This window comes from Botryllus schlosseri, chromosome 1, assembly GCF_051294905.1.
Source record: "Botryllus schlosseri isolate E-star chromosome 1, Bs_hap1, whole genome shotgun sequence".
NCBI classification, from domain to species: domain Eukaryota; kingdom Metazoa; phylum Chordata; class Ascidiacea; order Stolidobranchia; family Styelidae; genus Botryllus; species Botryllus schlosseri.
Window position 1 is genome coordinate 30,049,133 of NC_137236.1, and position 22,633 is coordinate 30,071,765.

The 22,633-nt window shown below is 38.6% G+C and overlaps 1 protein-coding gene across 1 annotated transcript; it reads left to right on the forward strand.

Moving 5' to 3' along the window:
- Positions 1 to 18,370: 18,370 nt before the first annotated feature.
- Positions 18,371 to 22,625, forward strand: LOC145447048 (uncharacterized). Its single transcript, XM_080325482.1, has 3 exons — positions 18,371 to 18,536; positions 18,641 to 18,766; positions 21,999 to 22,625. Exons 1-3 carry the CDS (start codon positions 18,470 to 18,472, stop codon positions 22,184 to 22,186), a joined length of 381 nt encoding a protein of 126 aa, XP_080181608.1. The 5' UTR covers positions 18,371 to 18,469; the 3' UTR covers positions 22,187 to 22,625.
- The last annotated feature ends 8 nt before the right edge of the window (positions 22,626 to 22,633 follow it).

A 22,633-nucleotide genomic window follows, 5' to 3' on the forward strand; every position in this document is an offset into this window, starting at 1 on the left:
TGTTATGAAGGAAATTTGTCTAAGTTTCGTTCTCTGCGTGACTGCCTTATCGTGTCGAGCAAGTGCGACGATGAAGACATCGTTCCATGTAACGGGTTAAGCAGCCGCGGCAGCTGGTCGTGTAGAAATTTCATTAAATTGCAGCTCCATTACGGTGGCGTTCTGAAGGAAATGGCTGCGGCCAAAAATTTTTGTTCGTTTTTACCTTCAATTTGAGACCACATCAGTTTTAGAGCGCAGTGCCCCTTTAATACAACCAAATACTCAATACTACATATCACATACTTACTGTAGATTAGTGTTTGCTGTGCATTTTTAGCGCAGACTCTTTGGAAATATTTGAATAGATCGGGAAAAATGTTAGACTGCGATAATTGGATATGAGGCAACAATATAAACTTAACTGTTAACAACGTGATTGATTTTATTAAATTTGAGAGGGGAGGACTCCTTAACTCATCAAATTCTTCAATTTTTTGAGTGGGTGATATTTGAAATTGTGATTTTTTCTAAGATCGTAATTATGAGTTTCGTAATAATTTTTTAAAGATTGTGAGAGTGAAGAAATCGACACGACAGATATTTGAAAAGAAAATATTTCGAACGGCCAAAAATAAGTTCCTGATAAGTCGAAAAGATCCTAAAAGAAAAGATTGGAAATTTCATCAGTTTCGAATGCCAATGAAAGTTGGGGCTCAGAAGAGACTTTTTTCTGACTGGTCATGCATTTTTTGAAAGTTTTATTGGAAATGTAGTGACTTGCCAGGAATGTGGTTCAACAGGCAAGGGCTATTGGAGAAAGTCTTACAGACTGAAAAGCAAAAGAGTCACACGATGAGGGCCCCCCAAATTGAGTGCTACCCGAATGAAAAAGTGAAGGTAATATTACCACAATGCCACTGTAAACAGTGCACCTGTCCCACAGGAAGCGTCGAAGAAAGTGTGAGCAATATTTAATCACGATGGTTCTACTCCGAAAAACCCTATGCACGACAATGGCGATCCAAAATGGTGATTCTACTTGAAAGCCAAACTTGAAGGTTTCAGTGATCCGATTGAATTAACGAACAATGTATCCTTCGATATCAAAATGTTTGAGACAGTGAAACCGGCCTTTCAAGATCTTGGTGGCGTTGATTTACTATCAAGGTGCATGATATTGCAAACCCAAAATGCAAATGAGCGCCTGTCCATATCAACCCATGGACGTAATCTCTATTGTGGGTAAAGACTACCTAGAATTTTCTGTGGCACTGGTAGTAATAGGGTGTATTAAAGATGCGACAGGCTTGTTCGATGTTTCAGAAGCATTTAGAATTCCAATGAGTCCCCGGATCATATGCCAATATATATGCGCAATTAAAGCCTAGCTAACAATTCTCTCGCGCAACCTGAACCTCTCTGGTATTGTAATCACACCCACATTTCCCTGGGCTCTGATTGGATAAGAGACATCACGCGTGAAAGTGCTTGAATCTCATTGGAGCGCATAAAACATTTTCCTATACGCTACTTCCCTGATATAAAAATGGCGCGTATATGCTCATTGTTCATTTGATGATTCGCACTGAAAATGGGCCTCGGATATAGGCATTTACGTGCTATATATCGATGCAGGAGTTTACGATGAAACTAATGACGTCGCTGATCTTTTTGATATCAAAAGATATCGTATCCAACTGCCAAAATACAACATTGGTTGATTGTATATAATATTCTGAACTGCCGCATAAGCACCGCATGGAAATGTGTCATACATTGAAATTATCAATATAATAAAGAAGTGATGCAAATCAATAAAACATATGAAAATTTATGACTCCATTGGAACGCAAGTACATTGTTAATTCTGTGGAGAAATCTGTCGGCATATGTTAGGCCTAGCGCAATATCAATACTACCAAGAAAACAATGTAATCCGTTCGAGCAACGCAAGTATTGAACATTATTGCCCTTGTCGCACAAGCAATTCATTGTATGTATAGGCATAGCACAAGCACAATTGGCGTAATCCATTCTATTGTGAGATGGAAGGCATTTGCATTTCAAACATGAGCAAGACTTTGTTGAAGTAATTCATATTTGAATGTCAAAAATTAGCAAGTAGTCTATTTAGCTCGCTACAATGAAATTTTGTATTGATTGTGTTGCAACCATTACATTTGTGATTATCTATATCTAATATTCATAAATAAGATGGAAAATTAGTCACACACGCTGATATATTCAAATCATTGATAAATCATTACAAGTAGAAGCCCGACAATTGATCCTATTCAAGAATCAAACAAGATAAAGCCGTATGATTTCGAAATCAGGAAGCTGATTACAAGTCATATATTACTAAAATTTTGCTGAGGATTTAGAAGAGTAGTCAAAGTCTATATGTATGGTCTATGTATCTGCATACGTAGGCTCACCAGCATTGATGACATTTCTTGATAAAAAAAAATTTAAGCTATAATTACTGCAGACCAATGTTTGCTGTGCATTTTGAGTACAGACTCCTTTCAAGTATTTGGCGTGTGTATGGATCGGGAAAAATATAAGACTGCAATAATTGAGTAAGGCGAAACAATATAAACTGAAATGTTATCAAAATAATTGTTTTATTAAATTTAAGGAGGGAAGGTTCCCCTGGACTCTTTAAAATTTTCATGTTTTCGTCACGGAAATGAAAAGTATGAGACCATCTCTAAATAGCTGTATTCAATTTGCCTTATTTCAAGGTGGAAGTATGCTAAAATGCCGTTTGAAATCGTATATCATTCATAATAAAAATTCCTCCCTCCTCTATACTCACCTAAAATAGCAATTTAAGACTCTGTCATACTAATTGACGCAGACATAAAAAAGCCAGATCTGTAATCGTTGCGGCGTTGCTTTCAAAACATTGGGATGGTCAATTTTCATGCAGTTGATAGCACTTCAGATCGGTGCCGGTAGCCAACTATTTTATGAGTGGGGGTTATTTAAAATTGTGATATTTTCCAAGATTATAGTTGTGAAATTCATAATAGTTATTTAGTGAGGGTGGGGGTGAAGAAATCGACACGAAAGACAGTCGGTAAAAGGAAAAGAAAATATTACGGCAGAAAAGAAGATCCTGATGCATCAAAAATCCTTTTTGAATGGATTGGAACTTTCATCAGTTTCGAATGCTAATGGAGGTTGGGGCTCGGAGGGGACTTCTTTCTGAAAATTCATGGATTTTTTTTATAGTCTTATTTGAAATGTAGTGAATTTTGCCAGGAATGTGGTTCAACAGGCAGGGGCTACTGGATAAAGTCTTACAAAATGAAAAGCAAAAGGGTTAAACGGTGAGGGTCACCGCAAATTGAGTGCTGCCCGAATAAAAAAGTGAAGTCACTAGTAAACAGTGCACCTGACCAACAAGAAGCATCGAAGAAAGTGTGAGCAATATTAAATCACCACTCCGCAAAACCCTATGCACGAGAACTGCGGTCCAAAAAGGTGTTTCTAATTTAAGGTCAAACTTGAAGATTCGAATGATTCGATTGGACTCCCGAAAACCATGTAGGCTATCTTTCGACATCCAAAATGTTTGAAGCAGTTAAACCGATCTTCATAGATCTTACTAGCATTGATTTACCATCAAGGTCCATGACTTTGCAACAAGAAAATGCAAATGAGTGCCTCCATAGCACTCTATGGAAGCGATGTTCCAAGGAGTCTTCTGCGGGTGGAGACTACCTATAATTTTCTGTGACGCTGGTAGTAATGGGGTAGAATAAGGATGCAACAGGCTTGTTCGATGTTGCAGATGCACGTGGAATTCTAATGAGTTTCCGATCAATTGCGAATATCGCAATCAACGTCAATCCAACCACTCTCTCTCGCGCAACCGGAACCTCTCTCGTATTGTCACCATACACCCACATTATAGCGAGTGCTCTGATTGGATAAGAGACATCACAAGTGAAAATGCTTTAATCTCATTGGGCGCGTAAAACGTTTTCCTATACGTTACTCCAATGATATAAGGGTGGCGCTTATATGTTCATTTGAAGATTCGGTCTTAAAATGGGCCTCGAATATAGGCCTTGATGCGCTATATATATATCCGGGAGTATATGATAAACCTAATGACGTCGTTGATCTTTTTGCTGTCAAAAGATATCATATCCAACTGCCAAAATAAAACATTGGTTGACTGCATATAATATTCTCAACTGCCTCATATGCGTCGCATGCATTCACGTCGACTTCCTAGCTGTTGACAACATGTTCTTCATCATAAACATATCCAATTATCGCCAATCACATATGAAAAACGATATGCAAATCCAGCATATAAAACAGGGTTTTTTAAAGTATGGGTCGCGAGCCAAACATGAGTCACAAAGGGCATAAATTGGGGGCGCGACCGCACCTGCTTGAGCATTTAATTCGTATGTAATAATCGGTGAATTTTTTGGAGCACAGAATGGTTCTCTCGCTTCTCTCGATGTCCTGTGGATAGCTTGTAATTGCATGTGTGCCCCGTGAAGGGTAGGCTACTATCGACAATGAGCATGATAAGCATAAAAGTGGTTACAACATGACTTGATCCCGAAAGTATTCTGACCTTTGTATTACAGGGAATGGTTTGATATCATGTGAAAATTTGTCTAACATTGGATCTTCTGGAAAGCTTCAACTTGTGCGGGTAAAAATCCGACAGGGTAGAATGAGGGAAATAACGTTTCCGTTAATGAGCACACCTAAATTCCTAAGCGTAACTTACAGAAGTAGGCATAACTGTATTTGTATTATTGAAAGAATTCCTACTACCTCCTAGCATCGCTTAATGCTGTGGAAGAGAATTGGTTAGTCTAGGGACGTGCAATGTTCGGAATTAATAGACACAACAGATGGAAAATTCGAGGATTATCAATGAAAAACTAAGTAACTCCGCTTTTACTAATTGAAATTGGGTCAAACGTGTTTTGCATTATTTTTGAAGACAATTCAAAAATTTCATTGGGTTGACGGAAAAATTTGAAACATTTTTCTTTGATTTTTTTAAAAATAAATTAAAAATTTCAATTGCTTCTGCGGCGGCTTATACTTGTTAGAATTGAACCAAATTTACTGCGCAGCTTTTTTAGGGTAACCTGACAATTTAATCGGTGAATGGCTGGAATCTGGAAAAAAGTTATTTTTGAACAGCATTACTATGCACCTTCTCTATTTCATACATGCCCGTGAAATCGCAGGGTACACTAATATTCGGTATACATCCATTTCGATGTGTCACGCTTGGGTCAATGTCAATGAAACTCGATTCGAGTCGCGGTCTCAAAAGCTTGAGAACCACTCATATGAAAAAGGCGCGTAGATTCATTTTGTAATTCCTTCTGAAAATTAGCCTCTAATATAGGCCTCTATATGGTCTATATGTGTAGACTATATATAGCCAGGAGTATATCATAAACCTAATGACGTTGCAGATCTTTTTGATCTTAAACGATATCATATCCAACTGTTAAAATACAACATTAATTGGCTGCATATAATACCCTCAACTTCCGCATAATCTCTGCATGGAAATATGTCATCCGTTGAAATTATCGATACAAAAAAGAATTGATGCAAACCATACAAGCACATAAAAATCGATGTCTCCATCGGAAAGCGAGTACATTGTTAGTTCTGTGCAGCAATATGTCAGCCCTTGTCAGGCCTAGCACAATATCGATACTACAAAAATTAATGTAATCCATTCAAGCAACGCAAGTACTGAACATTGTTGCCCGCGTCGCACAATCAATTCATTACATGCATAGGCCTATGCCTAGCACAAGCACAATTGTGGTAATCCTTTCTATTGTGAGATGGAAGACATTTGCGCTTAAAACATGAGCGAGACTTTGTTAAAGTAATCCATAATTGAATGTCGCAAATTAGCAAGTAGGCTATTTACCTTCACAATGGAATTCAAAAGTGATTGTGTAGAAATAATTTAAATTGCATTTGCGATTCTCAATGTCTAATGTTATTAAATGAAATGCAAAATGAGTCGCGCACGCTGATATGTTCAAAGCATAGATATACCATACAAGTTGGAAGCCTGTCCATTGATCTCATTTAAGAATCAAACAAGATGCAGACGTATATGTGGTATCTATTATTTCGAAATCAGGAAGTTGATCACCAGTCATATAATATTGATATTTTGTCAAGGATATAGTAGAGTAGGCAAAGTCTATACGTATGGTCGCTGTATCCGTAGACTTACCAGCCTTGATGACCTTTTTTGATAAACAAATGAAGCTATAATTTCTGTAGACCAGTGTGTTGATGTGCATTTTTTAGCGCAGACTCCTAGGAAATATTTGGGTTTTGAATAGTTCGGGTAAAATAATAAACTGCAATAATTGGATATGACGCAACGATATAAACTGAAATGTTATCAAAATGATTGTTTTATCAAATTTAAGAAAAGAGCGAATGAAATTAGTTTTCATCCAATAATCAAAGTGCGTGTGTTAATGTTCCGACTTGGCAACGATAGCAACCTTATACGATATGCTTTGTGCTACCTTTTTTGCTTTGTGATAAATCCATGCTCCGGTAGAGTTACAGAACTCTCAAATTCAGCTTTCTTTGGGAGCAGAAGAAATAAAACTTGAAATAAATTGTTGGGAAGATGGTTTCGAAAAATTATCTCAATTTTCATGGCTCTATAGTCTATATCTTCATTGCCATTAACCGTCATGCGTTGAAAGCACTGTGGCTCAAGTATCTTCTCGCGGCGATGAAAATAAACCCGAATGGGATCATGTAGCTGCACTTTTTTTTCTTGTATATATGTAGTCATATGACATTCATCAGATAATGATGGAAGTGTTTAGAACAGGGGTTCTCAACCTGGGGGGCGCGCCCCCCTTGGGAGGCGCGAGAAATTGACAAAGTCAGTATATATTGTACGTGTCTGAACATGTGTTTCACATCCATTATGAGAAGACGATTAATGAAGATGAAATTTATTCCATATTCAAGAAAGCTTGCAACTCTAGCAACCGCGCTCAACGGAGTATAGTCTGATTTCAACTTCATTTGAGCAAATTTTTGAAATTCTTCGGAGATATAGACAGCAATTCCCACGTGTAAGTCATTCATTGCTTCATAGCTTTGACAGTAGCCTAAAGCTTGTCGCGCTGGGCAGCTGTTGTTAGTAGCTTGCGAACTGCACTGCCTAAGACAGACTTAGATGCAACATAGGTGTCCCGGTGTCGGCCTCAATTAGGCTATAAATCAACACAATTTAATTAATTTCCAAAACTGATCAAATTTAGCCTGGCAGGACAGAACGACGCCTTGCTCTCTGTACTCACTACCAACATCAGGATTAGTCTCAGGGTGACCTACCTTGAAATTAATTAATGGATGTCTTGTTCTATGTTTTTTTGTTATTTTCAAACAAGTTTTGAGAAATTTTTCTGCAATGTAAAAAACTCAACAACTGGAATGCAGATTCAAAATTGGCGTAAGATATACCTTATGTATACTATTAGATCAGGGGTGGGCAGCCTGCGGCCGTAGAAGGGAATTTGAGCGGCCGTCGACGGCTAATTCAATTAGTATGTGTTGGCGGCCGTAGACATGGAAATTGCAATTACGAATTCACTCCCGCATTTTCGAGAGATTTTAATTAATCTTGAAATTTTCTTCGACCTCCGCACAATTCAACAAGAATTCGTTTTTCGATTTAATGCAGTAGCGCCCTTCTTAATCTGAGCCGGAATGGGAATTGTCAAGAAATAACAATTCGTTCGCGGCCCTGAAAATTTTTCGCACTTCGCGCGACAATACGCACTTTCCGGCAACTATTCATAACATTGCCACTCGCTATTTCGGTGCGCACAATAGGCCATTGTGCAAAGTAGAATAGTCTGGAGTTCACCGGAATGGATATGGACAGTTTACCATAGGAATTTTGCGTCCAGATCGTTCATTGCGGCTATGCCCTGGAATGCAGCCTTTCGCTACATAGGCAATCGATATGCGGCCATGATTATCAAAAACTTTGCCCACCTCTGTATTAGATGATGTGCTCTTTTAGACATGACGATAAATGAAAGGGGGTTCAGGGGGGCGCGAATCTTTTGACCATCTCCAAGGGGGGCGCGTGTCAAAAAAGGTTGAGAACCACTGGTTTAGAAGGAAGTGCAACATTTTTGTTGGCTATATTCTTGGACCCTTGGAAATATACCGCGGACCTGCCAGTTAAAGAACCCCTTGTATAGACTATATAGATGGACCATAGAATTAGGTCATCATTTAGGAGGAAAGAATGAGTTGAATGATGTATTTTTGTCGTAAAATTTGTTACGGAAATATACGGCCTCATGTTGTTTTCGTGGAGTAACGACTACATGTGTTCAATTGCACTGGGCAGCGGATGACATAATTGAATGAACGATGTGGATTACTACATAAATAATGTAAATATATATTGCAATCTTTCGCTGATGTCAAATGATCATCGACCCCGTATATTGATATCGCGAAAACACCTATCATTATGTTCCTTTGAATATTACCATATGATTGTGTATATGTTTAAAGTCATAAAGGCTTATATTTCCGGATTTAATATTGAATCAATATTGAAATCGCGCTGGATACCGTGAACAAAAACAATGCTCAGCGTTTTTCTCAATAGTTGTTTCTGTCTACTGATCTTTCAAAAGCTTGCGACCGCCCAAGGTAAGAAATCTGAATACTGTTTTCTGTATTTTTACTGAAATCAATATTGATTGAAGCAACCGTTTATAAATGATGATTTACATTGCTTTCCTCGAGATACAATCGACGGACCCAGTTATTATGGGAACTCATGCCCATCTCACGAAATTCGCAATTCATGCAGTAATGTTGGTCGTCCCCTTGATCTGGAACTGACGTATGGAGATTCTCAGGCATCGTTTAAAGGTATTATTCAACGACAACTTACGATGATTTATTCACTGGGCAACAATTTTGCACGAAAAATTTGTCGACTTTGATTTTGCACTTGCTTTAGGCTAATTTTGGCGTTTTATTACCAAACAGCAGCTATTTTCCTTCTATCACATCTAGTATTTTGCTTAACGACCTATGCCCAAAATATACAGATTTTAACGAATTTAGCATATTATTTTTCCATACCACACTTTATTCATATAATAATATATCATAGCCATTGGGTCGATTGAATTATTAGGAAAAAAGGTACTGGTATCGACATAGGCCGATGCTTTTACCCATTTTTGGTTAGTGGATGGAATCATTCGGGGATATTTCGGACACATATTTGATGTAAACTGTAGGAGTGTAGGATATGGCAAGAACAATGAATATTAAAATTACTATCAGCTATAGCAGGGGAATAGTGTAATCTACCGGTGGTGATTCGCAAATATAATAAATAAACAAATAATTTGTGATTCGTAAAACATAATAAACAATTAAATACTTCCGGAGTCGAAAATGTTGCATTTCGGAGTCACAAACATTGCATTTTGACGCGCTAAAAGCGGTCGATATCGTTTCGCAAAATATAAAAGATAAACAAAGATTTCGTGATTCGTAAAATATAATAAACAATTAAACACTTCCTGAATTGGAAATGCTGCATTTTGGAGTCACAAACACTGCATTTTGACGGGTGTGACACGCCGATATCGTTTCGTGAAATATAATAATTAAGCAGACACAGGAAATTCACTAAAGCGCGCTTCGTGCAGGCTGATTTTGAAAAACAGATGTTTGCGGTTGCGTTTTGACATGTGTGACCCACTAAATACGTCCGTTTCAGAAATTCGGAAACGCAGTCTGTTGTGCAAGAGGATTTCGAACGCGCGCGACCTGTATTTCGAATGACCTGCGCGCTGAATTGTTTCCCGTCCAGCTGTTTTGTGCTACAGTATACTGAACTATTGTAACCGCTCGGCTCCGGAGCCATATTGACTCCGGACTATCTGGTTGTAAGACCAGTCATGCGTAGGGTAACATGCGGTATTGAAAAGAGGAAGTAATAGACACTTACGTGACCTTTGACACGAACCAATCAGGTTGCAGAAGGATGTAAACAAAGAACAAGCCCGGGCAAGCTTACTATGAGCTCTTATGGAAAAAGGTTGAAAAATGAAGGTTTTAAGCAAGATTACGTTGAATTGGGGATGACTGGCCTTAATGAATAGTAATAGCGTAGAGCTAGTATGTGGTTGCAGCTTTTAATCTAGGATGAACATGAATGGTGGCAAGTACGCACCAGCGTGCTGTGTCCAAATGCACGGGTTTTTGGCAACTTTTCTGATTAAGCGACGATTGTTGTATACTATACTATAGGATTGTGGTAATGCATATTTTGACGATTTCATAGGCTCCAGGTCTCGAGCAAAATTTTCAAGCTTATCTCAGAGAGATAGAGAGTCTTTATTTCATCGAACCAAAATACATAACAAACGGCAGTGATGGTGGTACAGAAAATATGCGTGCACACTGCACAGTATTCGGTATTAGATAGGAATGATCGATAAGACCGTGAAGGTCATCTAGTCTGATCACAACAGCATCAAACAGGTACACTTGACTCTGAACAGTCTGGCTGTAAAGAAATGTTTAGTTAAAGGAAAAAAAAATTAAACAATGGTGGCAAATGATCAATGAAGCAATGTCTGGGCGAGGTAGGGCAACAGTGTTAGTGTAACGACAAGAGGTGATCAAGTAGGGCTTTTTTGAATCTATTATAAGGCAATTCACGGATATGTGGTGGTAATGCATTCCAGATGATAGGTCCCGAGTAGTAGTATCTCATGTTCAGAAATATATATACTATAAAATATAGCTGCTGCCACACATCACAATTTTTGTGATTATGAAACTTGAAAGCTATGGAGATTCTATCGAATTTATGGATTTGAGTGGAACAGCATCTTCTTCTAACACCGCGGGGAAGCTACGAAGTATTTCATGGAGCGCTATGCACACGATTTAGGGATAAAGATTGAGGAGACAATCCACTCTTTTTCGAAGCAATATTCTAGTGAACAGCCAATGTTATCGCAACTTGCGGAAAAGTGAGATAACACACTCTATGGAAATACACGTTCTCGGAAAATCCATTATTGATTCGTCTTGCACTTGTAAGACAGGGTAAGTAAGGAAAAAGACATTTTTTCAGAGACTCCTTCAATAGATATTTTAACCATGATTTATTTTCATATTAGGTTCTGATATATGCTCTCATGCATATGCATTGATTAAGACAATCCAGCACCTGAAGCTAAAAGGACTACATTGTGATTTGCATCAGCATCAGTGAGCTCCATCGTGATTGACAAGCAATCTCTCCACCGTACTCGCAACCGATCAACTCCTGCCTCAAGGTAGATTTTGGTGTATCTGGTGTCTTCAGTTTTATAACATTCCATCAAACACAAATAATCCTAGAACATTTTCATCTGGAGAATTGTTCATTCAACAAATTGGGCATCTAAATGAGCTTCAATAATGCACACCACTGGAATATCTAGACATGCACTGTTGGTACAGACTGACCATGGCACCGCGCAATTACGATCCGTAGCATGCTATTAGGCATTACGATATTGACAATGGAACTGAATTTGCACAATTGCCGAATATGTTGCGTCATTCATTTTTAATTTTCAATCTTGAATTAGAGTATGCAATTAGTCCATATATAATTGGTTAGTTGTGATACACAATGCTGCATAGTATGACACCAGACAAAATTTTATACTCCTTGATTCTTCCGATCAGCTGTTCAATATGAATACATTCTCTCGCCATCTTTCTTGTTGTGGAACAGTCTGGCTCAGGCATTTGACGGTGTGTAAATCACGTGCAGGAATATTTAAATCTAGATTCAATTTCTTGATATCAGACTCAACGCCATGATAGCATTGCCTGGCTCACCGTAGCTGAACTCCATCATTTTCTTACATTTCTTGTCGAATCCACATATTTAACTAATATTTCGATCTGAAATGCTCCCTGTGAATAGTTCCTGCACAAAAGTAAGTGTACCACAATCCATCAGTCCTTTCAAAGTTGTATGTGATTTATTGACAGTCAATAATCATTCTAGATTTGAGAAATCATGAATGAATGCAAATGGTGCATTTTTAAGAACCACATATCTACATGGCCAAATCGCGATTTAATGAAGCAGTTACATATGGCTGACCCAATGGTTAAATACTATGCTTACAGCAATACTATAAATTTGACGTCAGTAGGATAAGTCGGGCAATTCAGAAAGAATTTAATGTAGTCTAGCATAAAATTTCAGCTTCTCCGCATCTTTTGACATTATGATGCTCCTCTGAGAACTGAACTTCACTAGCAATAATTGTCCGTCAATTTGTAATTTTCCTGGACGAGTTTACTGTTTCGTGCTTCTATACTTCTTCCAGAAATTGGATTTTCTTGCGTTTTATCCATCGACTTCCTCTTTCTGCAGCTTCATAAAAGATATCCATCAAGCCTGCACAAAATATATAATATGTTTATTTTACAGAGCAACATTGCTGTGCAGGCACCTATCAAGGCGTACTCGTCCGACTCATACAACGTATCACCGCTACCAATTTCAACTATTCGTCTGATTATTGGTTATATAGTTTTCAACAATTTCAATACATTACAGACCATCAAGCAACAAAACTGGAGTGGAATAAAACGAGACACACACCAAGTCGATTGTGGCATCAAGTGTGACTGCATTTCAGATTGGACCCATTTTGAAACACAGAATTGTTTCATCTAGATCAGTGGTTCCCAACCTTTTTCGACCTATCGCCCCCTTTTCAAGGTCAATACCGATCATCGCCCCCCAAATTTTGTGTACCGAAAATTGGGCATACAAACCTGTAATCACCGGCGGGTTGACTAAAAAAAATGGGTCAAATTTTCGGCTCGATGTCTAATTTGACACACTTTTGTAACTAAATTTCCGTGGGTTGACTAAAAAAAAAAAAAAGAATGTCAGCCGTTTTGACGCGTCATCGCCCCCCTATCGCCCCCTTCGCTATTTTCGCCCCCCCGTCGCCCCCTTTGTCCATTTTCGCCCCCCTAGACGGCCAAATCGCCCCCTGGTGGGCGATATCGCCCACGTTGGGAACCACTAATCTAGATTCTAGATTATGTCACGATTCAATATTTTTGGTACAATAATAGATATGTCATTTTCTTAATAAAATGAGAGTTCAGATGACTACAAGGAAGTCCACATGCCTTTATCCAGATTTTACATTCTTCCATGCATGTCATTGGCTCTGGGAAAGGTAAAAGCGCACACCAAGAACGGTCTGGGTAGCCATCTCCATGTTACACAGGCTATTAGCACAGTGTTTATCCTGATGGATTCAATACACGAGCTAGAACAAAAAATGACGATTTCAGCTGGGAACGGATCATGTTGCCTAACATATATCATATTAATATGATCATTGAATATGCAGACAAGTGTCCAGTGCAACAGTAATTTGCTAGATAATGATACAGACTGTAGACTACTATATACAAATGTCGATTCCATAAATAGAACGCATATAACGCCACATAATGGATACCACACATATCCTGACTCAATATTCCTCTAATACATTCTATTCGGTACGTCAATCCTATAGTATACGACTAAGGATAATACAGCAATAGTTGCTTCATCCGGAAAGTTGTCAGAAATTCATTCATTTGGACATACCATGCTGATGCGTGCTTGCCATCATTCATGCTTATTGTAGGTTATAACACTGCATATACATACTAGCTTTACGTTATTGCCATTCACCAAAGCCAGCTATTCCCAATTCAATGTAATTTTGCTAAAAACCTATATTTTTCAACCCTTTTCCATAAGAGCTAATAGTAAGCTTGCCCGGGCTTGTTCTTTGTTTACATCCTACTGCAACCTGATTGGTTCGTGTCAAAGGTCACGTAAGTGTCTATTGGAGTTAGTCTTCTGGTATGTAGTTGGAATGGAGTTGAGGTTTGGTATGGAGTTGGTCTTGGATTGTCTTTGTGTGGAGTTATTACTGTGTTAAGTCTTGGATTGGATTGGAAGTGTTGATGTGTTTATTGTGCCTACCTTCGTTGTAATATATCCGTCGAATCTGCAATGTGTCTCTGGGTCCAGTCGAACCTGAAGTAACTTTGCCGCATTCAGTTAGATAGCGAAGACTACGACCGAACGGCTACACTATCGTATCGATTATTACGAACATACCAGAAACAATCGCTCAGCGCCAAACTGACTCACTGTGTTAAGTATATCACAAATCACAGATGTTTGACACCCCTGATGTACAGCCTTTGTCTAGCACAAGCACGATCGTGGTAATCCATTCCATTGTGAGATGGAAGACGTTTACGTTTAAAACATGAGTAAGACTTGGTTAAAGTGATCCATAATTGAATATAGCAAATGAGGCTATTTAGCTCTACAATGGATTCTAAAAGTGACCATGTAGCAAGAATTTTACTTACAGTTGTAATACTCTATTTTTAATATTATTACGTACCATGCAAAATTTGTCGCACACGCTGATATGTTCAAAGCATATAGATATCATGCAAGTTGGAAGCAGTCCACTGATCTTAGGATCAAACAAGTTGCAGACGCATCCTATATGTCGTGTCAATGATTTCGAAATCAGGAAGTTGACTACCAGTCATCTAATACTCAGATTTTGCTAAGGGTTTTGTAGTCTATATACGTATGGTCTCTGTGTACGTAGGTTTACCCACGTCGATGACATTTTCTGATAAAAATGAAGCTATAATTACTGTAGAGGAGGAGTTGTTGAGCATTTTGAGCGCAGACTTCTAAAATTATTCGGGGTTTGCATAGATAGAGACAAATATTAGAGCGCATTAATTGGATATAACGCAATTATATAAACTGAACTGTCTTCAAAATGATTGTTTTATTAAATTAAAGAAATGAGCGAATGTGATTAGTTTTTATCCAAATTTATACCGGTGTGTGTGCGCGATGTTTCTTCTTGGTAATACGATAAGAAATCGGATACGAGGATTTGTGATACTGCATTTCCTTTGAGATGAATACATACTCCGGTAACGTTCCAGAATTCTCAAATCGAGCTTTGTTTGAGGGTAGGATTTAAATATCGTGCCATGAATTTTTGGGATGCAGTAGTTGTCGTTGTTGTTATTAGTATTTGGTATTCATGGTGTTTGTCGACTACTATGGTCATTTACTTCAGGGCAATTGTCTTCATTTTTATTTCGTAGCTGCCGACTTGTAATAGAATCGCCCACTTCTAGGCTTTAATAAGTCACCGCTTACACGGATGAGATATCGAGGTTGGGATGGAGTGATTCGAAAATTGTCTTAACTTTGATGTCATATATCTTCATTGTCATAAGTCTTCATGCGCAAAAGCATTGTGGCTGCAGAAACCCAGTGCGGTGAATTATTAAATTAAAACCAAAAGAGGATCGTAGCTGTACATTTTTTCTCTGGCATGTGTCTTGATATAGAAGGATAAGTTCACTAGATATAGACAGAATTGACTTTGGTAAAAGGAAATACAATATTTTCAATGGCCTTTCATTGACCCTTGAAACTAGACCACCCACCATGCAGTTTGAGATGCCCTTATATATACTATAGAGCAGAGGTCTCAAACTCAAATGTGCTCGCGGGCCATTTCCCAGTTTTTGATGACGCCGCGGGCCGCAGCACCATTCTTAGGGATATTCAATGTATAATTTCAAAGTAGGCCTTATTTGACGGGACCTTGCAGACAGGCATTCCACAAACATCGTGGCAATGTAATTTGCTATTGCATTATTCACTCTTGACACGAAAAAAAAAACATTTTCAAATATTTCAATAAAATTGATTTTGTGTCGGGCATAATTTTTTTAATTAATGAGTTATAGACATCATACGAGAGCATGCCTCATGACATTGTAAAACTATCGGGCTCTAATATTGCAGCTAGTGGACATTTAACGTGCCACAATTCTATGTAAAATATTTTAAAATCTACTGAAGATTGATCTGATATCAGAGCATTTTAGCGGTGTAGCATAATCCTGGTTTTGATAAAGTCGTGATAAGTATCGGCTGTTGTTACTGTCATTGCCAAAGTCAAACTTAAATCATCGTTCGATTTTGCCTTCGATTAATATTGGAATATATCAATAACCAATAACAACGTAAATATAATCATTATTGAGCCATAGTAATAGCATTGCTTCTTAACCTTTTTAGCGATCGTACCCCTTGTGCTTCCGATAAGATTTCTAGTAGCCCCTGTCCATTTACACCACAGTTTCTGATAGTACCTATATTAAAATCAGACAGCCCATTCACATGAAATCGCGCGCAGCGCGGGGACTATTTTCCAGCTGAATCAATTGGCCCAGAATATATTCCACAGAATATAGGCCTAATTCCACAATGCATCTCGTACACCCTGATGTGGTGCTTCGTACCCCGATGGAGTCTACGGACCCTGGTTAAGAACCCATGGAATCGAAATGTCCAATCGGCGAAGAATTCATTGGTGTTACAGCTGTAGAGCGTACTACTATCTTACTCGCCAACGATAATAACATGGATAAAGAGAACAGACAACACATAGCATATATTCAACTATACGTCACAGGGGTCACAGAATACCAATGGCTGCCGTACGGACCTGATTAGATAGCTATATAGGCCTACCCCACGCAATTCATGCTACATCCTTTTTATATATATTACTATTCCCCATGACAGTATCACAGATTCTTGCGTCCACAGGCTTACCAACCAAGTCACCGATCCGAGTCGCAAGTCCTTCTTTGATTTTGACGTTTGACCCGACTCAACTCGAGTCATTTTAATTTAATCACCCAGTCAATCCATAATCGAATAACGAAAAGGTCGCATCAAACCAAATCACAATTTTCAGTCACGAATCATCAACGGGTCATGTCGTATCATTATAAACTAGAAATGAGACGTAATAGTCGATCTTCCACAGCATGGTAGCTTTTAAAAGTGATGTGATAATGAAGTTTGTTAAGATTTCGGTTATTTTATAGTAGCTGCACGTGAACTTTAAGTTTATGTATCTAAAAAAGATATACGGCACTTGAATATATTGGTGAATACATGAAATTCCAAAATGGTGTCGCGGGCCGCACAAAATGGTGTCGCGGGCCGCATGCGGCCCGCGGGCCGCGTGTTTGAGACCTCTGCTATAGAGCGTAGAATGAAGTCATCATTTAGGAGGAAGGAAACTGTTGACATTTTATGGGCGGCAGGTTCGAAAGAGATAGAATCGCAACCACTACTGAGTGCCACTTCCAAGAGAAAAATATAGTAAACCTGGCCTGTAGTGATTTGTTGGTGACTCGACCCGACTCGAGTCATTTTATTAAAATAAGGAAAGTGACTCGACTTATCTTGACTCTTGAGTGAATCTGTGTATTGACTCGACTTCTACTCGAGTCCTTGCGTATGACTTGGACCAAGTCATATGATTGGAAACTAGAACGGCCAAGACCGACATTTCGTTATAATTTCGAATAATAGTAGGGTTACCACATTATTGGTATTCTGTGCACTAGTACTGGTACTTAAAAATGCTAACAAAAACTGTCAAAAGGTAGGGGAATTAGTATAGTATGAATGCGAAGCATTCAATTACACCAAGCTGAGTTGCAAAAATTGGCTTTACCAAGACTTTATTTCACTTTAATTCGACAGTGAACAGTCAACAAAATGACTTGGACTAGGACTCAAGTCATAACACTACGACTCAGACTTGACCCTCTGCTCGACGATTTGGACTCGGACTTGACACGGTGGTGAATTGAAGATGACTCCACTTGACTCGAGTCAAAGCTGTATAAGTGAGATTGACTCGTGACTCGGAAACATGTGACTTGTCTACAACCCTGTGTAAACCCTGTCGCTATACGGGCTCTCAATTATTTCATGGAACTAATTTGAAACCATGTATCGGTCAATGAGCTTAATAATTATTGTGAGGCAATTTCACGCATAGCCAGCCTTGTTGATCAGAGTCAGCAAAACGCGCCGACGTCTTTTTGTCGTAAATTATCATTTAAGATAGATGGTTCTAAAATATGCAGTACCAAGTTGTGTTCCTACCGTAACCAGCATCTGTTTCCCACTTCAATAAGCTTACGGATTACATAATGGAATAAACCATGTCTCCATGCAGGATTTATATAAATGTCGGATGGTTTTCTATATAACAGAAATACTATATTACAATGATTCCGTGAGGTGAAATGGGTATCCACCCAGTCAATTAACATCTTGTAAACGCCTATCATCGTGTTAGTATTGATATTATATTATTAATATGTATTCGTTTACATTTATAAAGGCTTATATTTCCAGTTATATTGTAGAATCATCAATAAAATCGTGCTTCAACGGGAAGGACAACAAGAGAAAAAGATGCTCAGTTGTTTTCTCAACTGTTGTTTCTGTCTACTGACGTTTCAAAAGCTTGCCAACGCCCAGCGTAAGTGATCTCAACACTGTTTCATAATATTGTATTTAAATCAATATATATACTGAAGCGAACTTTTAAAAATGAATATTTACATTGCTTACTTCAACATGCAGTCGATGGAGCAGGTCGGGAATCCTTATCGGAATGTTCATCTTACGAAATAAGCGAGTCGTGCGGTAATGTTAATCAGTTTCTTGATCTGGAAGTCATGTATGGAGAAGGATCAGATTCATTTAAAGGTATTTATTCGACAAGTCACAAATATCGGTAATTGGATATATAACTGACGCTTCCGTTTCGATTCTATACTCATGCTGACAATGAATCAGTATTGTACATAGTGTAGGCCCATACTTTTACAGTCTACTGTCTCGTGTGAACCAGGAGATCTCAACCATGCAGTGGGTCATGAAAAACATGACAAACAGCCGTGTTTCTGTGGTAGCATGATTAGCTAGTTCAATTGGCTTGATTTGGCTATGTTTTCATCGAGCCTCGAGGCTATAAATTTTGTAATTGAGTTGAAAAAAGGCCACTCAAGGATGATATTGAATAAAATTTATACGTGCCGTTATATAGCCTGGTATAAGCCCCACACTTCACGTTAAAAATGATTGCTGTTTCGTTTCTTGTTGAAGGTTACAAATAAAATTGAATAAGTCGATCGAAATTTATTTTAGACCCACCAAAACAGAAAGCATCTGTCACAGACCCCATAACTCCACACTCCACAGTCATTTGCATGCGAAGAAAGATTCCGCCAGCATGCATATGTAAACAAATTTACGCAGTGTAATCATGGGATTATCTTACAGAATTTTTCAATTATTTCCAATCTCAGTGTCTCATAGGTATCATTTCTACCCTACGTTCCCCACATTTTCGAAGTCATCATATCCCACCAGCTCTACCGCTAGCTTTGATCATGCGGACAGAGAGAGGATCAAAATTTTATAGTAATATATGGAAGTAATATATGGCGGCACTCATTCACGAAATTTCAGACCAGATGCGCATATAAACCAGATTAGTGCCTCATCCCCCCATCCAGAAGTTGCATCGATTACCCAATGCTGGGTCCAAGATCAGTGTCTATTTAGGCGGGAGTGGCTGACATTTTTTTTTCGGTCCTGGTTACAACACACAACCGCATACTCCGACCGTGACCAGTAGACACCTCCGGTCGATAGGCAAAGCTTTGCTAGTGCGAAGTCATACTGAAATACAATGTGTCATACCACATTTTAAAACCCGCTAGGGGACGCTAAAGAGTATCGGGAATTTGAGCCAGAAAAATATGGTAACCCTATCATAACTGCAATTTATTATCAACTTACTGTGGAAGTATACGGCATCATGGCAACAAATCGAATTGGGTTGAGGATTTACAACAGCGCCTGAAACTTTGCAGTGTCGGTCTAAAAGTGTCCCAGCCCTAATATCATTGTAGGCTACACTACATAATGTAAGAGTCGCATGAATTGTTTGCAACATTAGATTGGATATCTTCGACATCGCAATTTCAGGTACAAGAGATCAGTGTTGGGATGACTCGAGTCACTTTTTTCATATGACTTGACTTGACTCGAGTCACTTTGCTAAAATGACTTGACTTGACTTGACTTGGCGTATCAGAAATGTGGATTGACTCGTGACTCGGAGCAAAATTCACGAGTCAATTTCAAGTGATCAAGTAGTCCGTGTCGATAAAAAGCTGTATCTTGCATATGTTTGGATTGTTCGCGTAACGCTGGTGTAACCCATGAGAGAGACCAATCATTCAATGATCGTGCATTTTACTGATCTTCAATTGTTCTCTCACAAATAAATTGACCGCAAACGAAGGGATCGAAGCCTACGGCTTACCTTGTCGTACACTAGTAGTATAGTAATTGAATGGCAAAAAGTCTATTTGTCTATTTGTGTCCTCACCTTAACCAAACCTCATTGTTTTATTGAAATTGAATTCGAATATAGTTTATATAGTCCCCAACCATTGGCGCAGGCTCGAATTGTATCATATCAATTTGTAAATGGGTAATTTATTGCGTCTTATCAATTCGTTCTCCATTCTCTATTTCGGCTGGTAACTATCAAATGAGGCTATGTAATTACTTAAGTAGTTTACCAGTTCTATGTATATGTGAGCGACCCAACGCCTTCTTGCGTGTACATTCAATTATATATTCGTTTAGCTGTTCAGAATCAATGGCCCCTCAATCTGGATTTTAGACAGGTAGCAAAATGCAATGACGTAATCATGTCGCATACTTCGAAAATGCAATTTGACTTGAATTGTGACTTGACTCGTGACTTGACTTGACTTGACTCGACTTGACTCGAGTCACCTCCAAAAATCGAGTGACTTGACTTGACTCGAGTAACCATTGAAAATCGATTGACTTGACTTGACTCGAGTCAAAATATGCAATGACTCGAAATGACTCGCGACTCAAAGGTAGTGACTTGATCCCAACACTGCAAGAGATACGCAACGCTCGCACAATAAAAATTCTTTCTCCACTTCTCTGTAGTGATCCACCTAAATCACGTTGAGAATTGTTTTCGCCACCACAGTTTCCCGACCAGTGTTCAACTAAAACCCCAATCAGTTTGTTGATGTTGGAATTGAATCATTGTGTTTCGCGACATGCGTGGAACAGTGGACGGTCATAATGTACGCAAGAGTTACACATTACCGCACCTTACCCCCTGCAATCGGGAGAGGAGCTCCAAGGATGCCCGAAATTATTTCATTCGGCGTTTTTTCGGAAGAGATTTATTCAAAATATAATTTTCTTCGCGCCTTGCACGATTTCCTGTCGATATATAGGTTTGGATTTGATTACGAATAGCAAGATAAAATGAGAAACCCTGGTGTAGACACTCGAAAGCAATACATACAGAAAAGCAGTATTATCATCCTTCTTCATATCAAGAGAAAATATCGTGCTGTAGTTTCACATGGCGCTCATAACTGACGTTGACACCCTTACTGATAACCGATACGATTATACACCAAATGTACTGAGCATTCTTATTTCCCATCGGAAACGAAGTATCCTGTCTGTTATTAGAGTTCACAAGACTGGTGATTTAGTAAGTCTTGCGCGATGAGCCATTCTATTGAGTAAATAAGTAACGAAATGGTCGAGCTTCCTTGAACAAAAGGAATAGTAATCATTACCATATGCTTCGTGTAAATGATCAAGGAATCCAACTAGGCAGATCATAAGGCATAAATTAACGTCAGTCTTTGCGAAGTGCATTTAAATGAAGACAAAGCGTCATTTAGAGTGAGTGCGGATATCTCGTATTATAAGACTAAATATCATTCGTTTATTAAATGAATTTCCGAGACAATAAAGTTTAGGACGAAGGCGTACTAAGGCGTTATTATTATTTTCGCTTACAATCATTTAAACCCGACATAGTCTTGCTTGTCCCAATCATAGTGTCTTTTGACTTCAGGTCTCTGCAATTCCACAGTCATCAGCAACAAAACGTCCGGCACGATTGAGTCACCCAACTATCCTATGAATTACGATCCGAATTCGTGTTACTCCTGGTATATTACAATACCAGAGGGAAAGGTAAGGGTTGTCGAGAACTCAATGAGTTATTCGCGACTATTTTTGCAGACTGCCAACCACATATAAAGTTAGCAAGAATTCATCGAACACTGACAAATTTAGATAGAGGCTCCAATTTGGTGACAAGACTAACATGTTTAGTTGAATTGCTAACTCTACGTGCGTGCAGCGGGGACACTGCGAGCTCAAATATCATAATGTTATAAACACGTGGGCCTAATTACTTTACATTAAATGACAATAATTTAACTACCAGTTGAAGTGTATTTATAGTCTCAGAGGTGAGCTAAATGACTATAGCGTCGTGGTCATGGTTTATTTGTTGTAATTTACCATTTCTAAAGTAATATTTCAATTTTCTCTTTCATCCGGTTTTATTGTATCCCGACGAGCACTCCATGATCCCGCAACGTAAAAACCCTTTCCCTATAAATTTTACGAGTTGGGTAGGCACCGCTCAATCACACTCCACCTGGGCATGTGCATCGAAACGTAAAAAGTGGCATCCGTGTT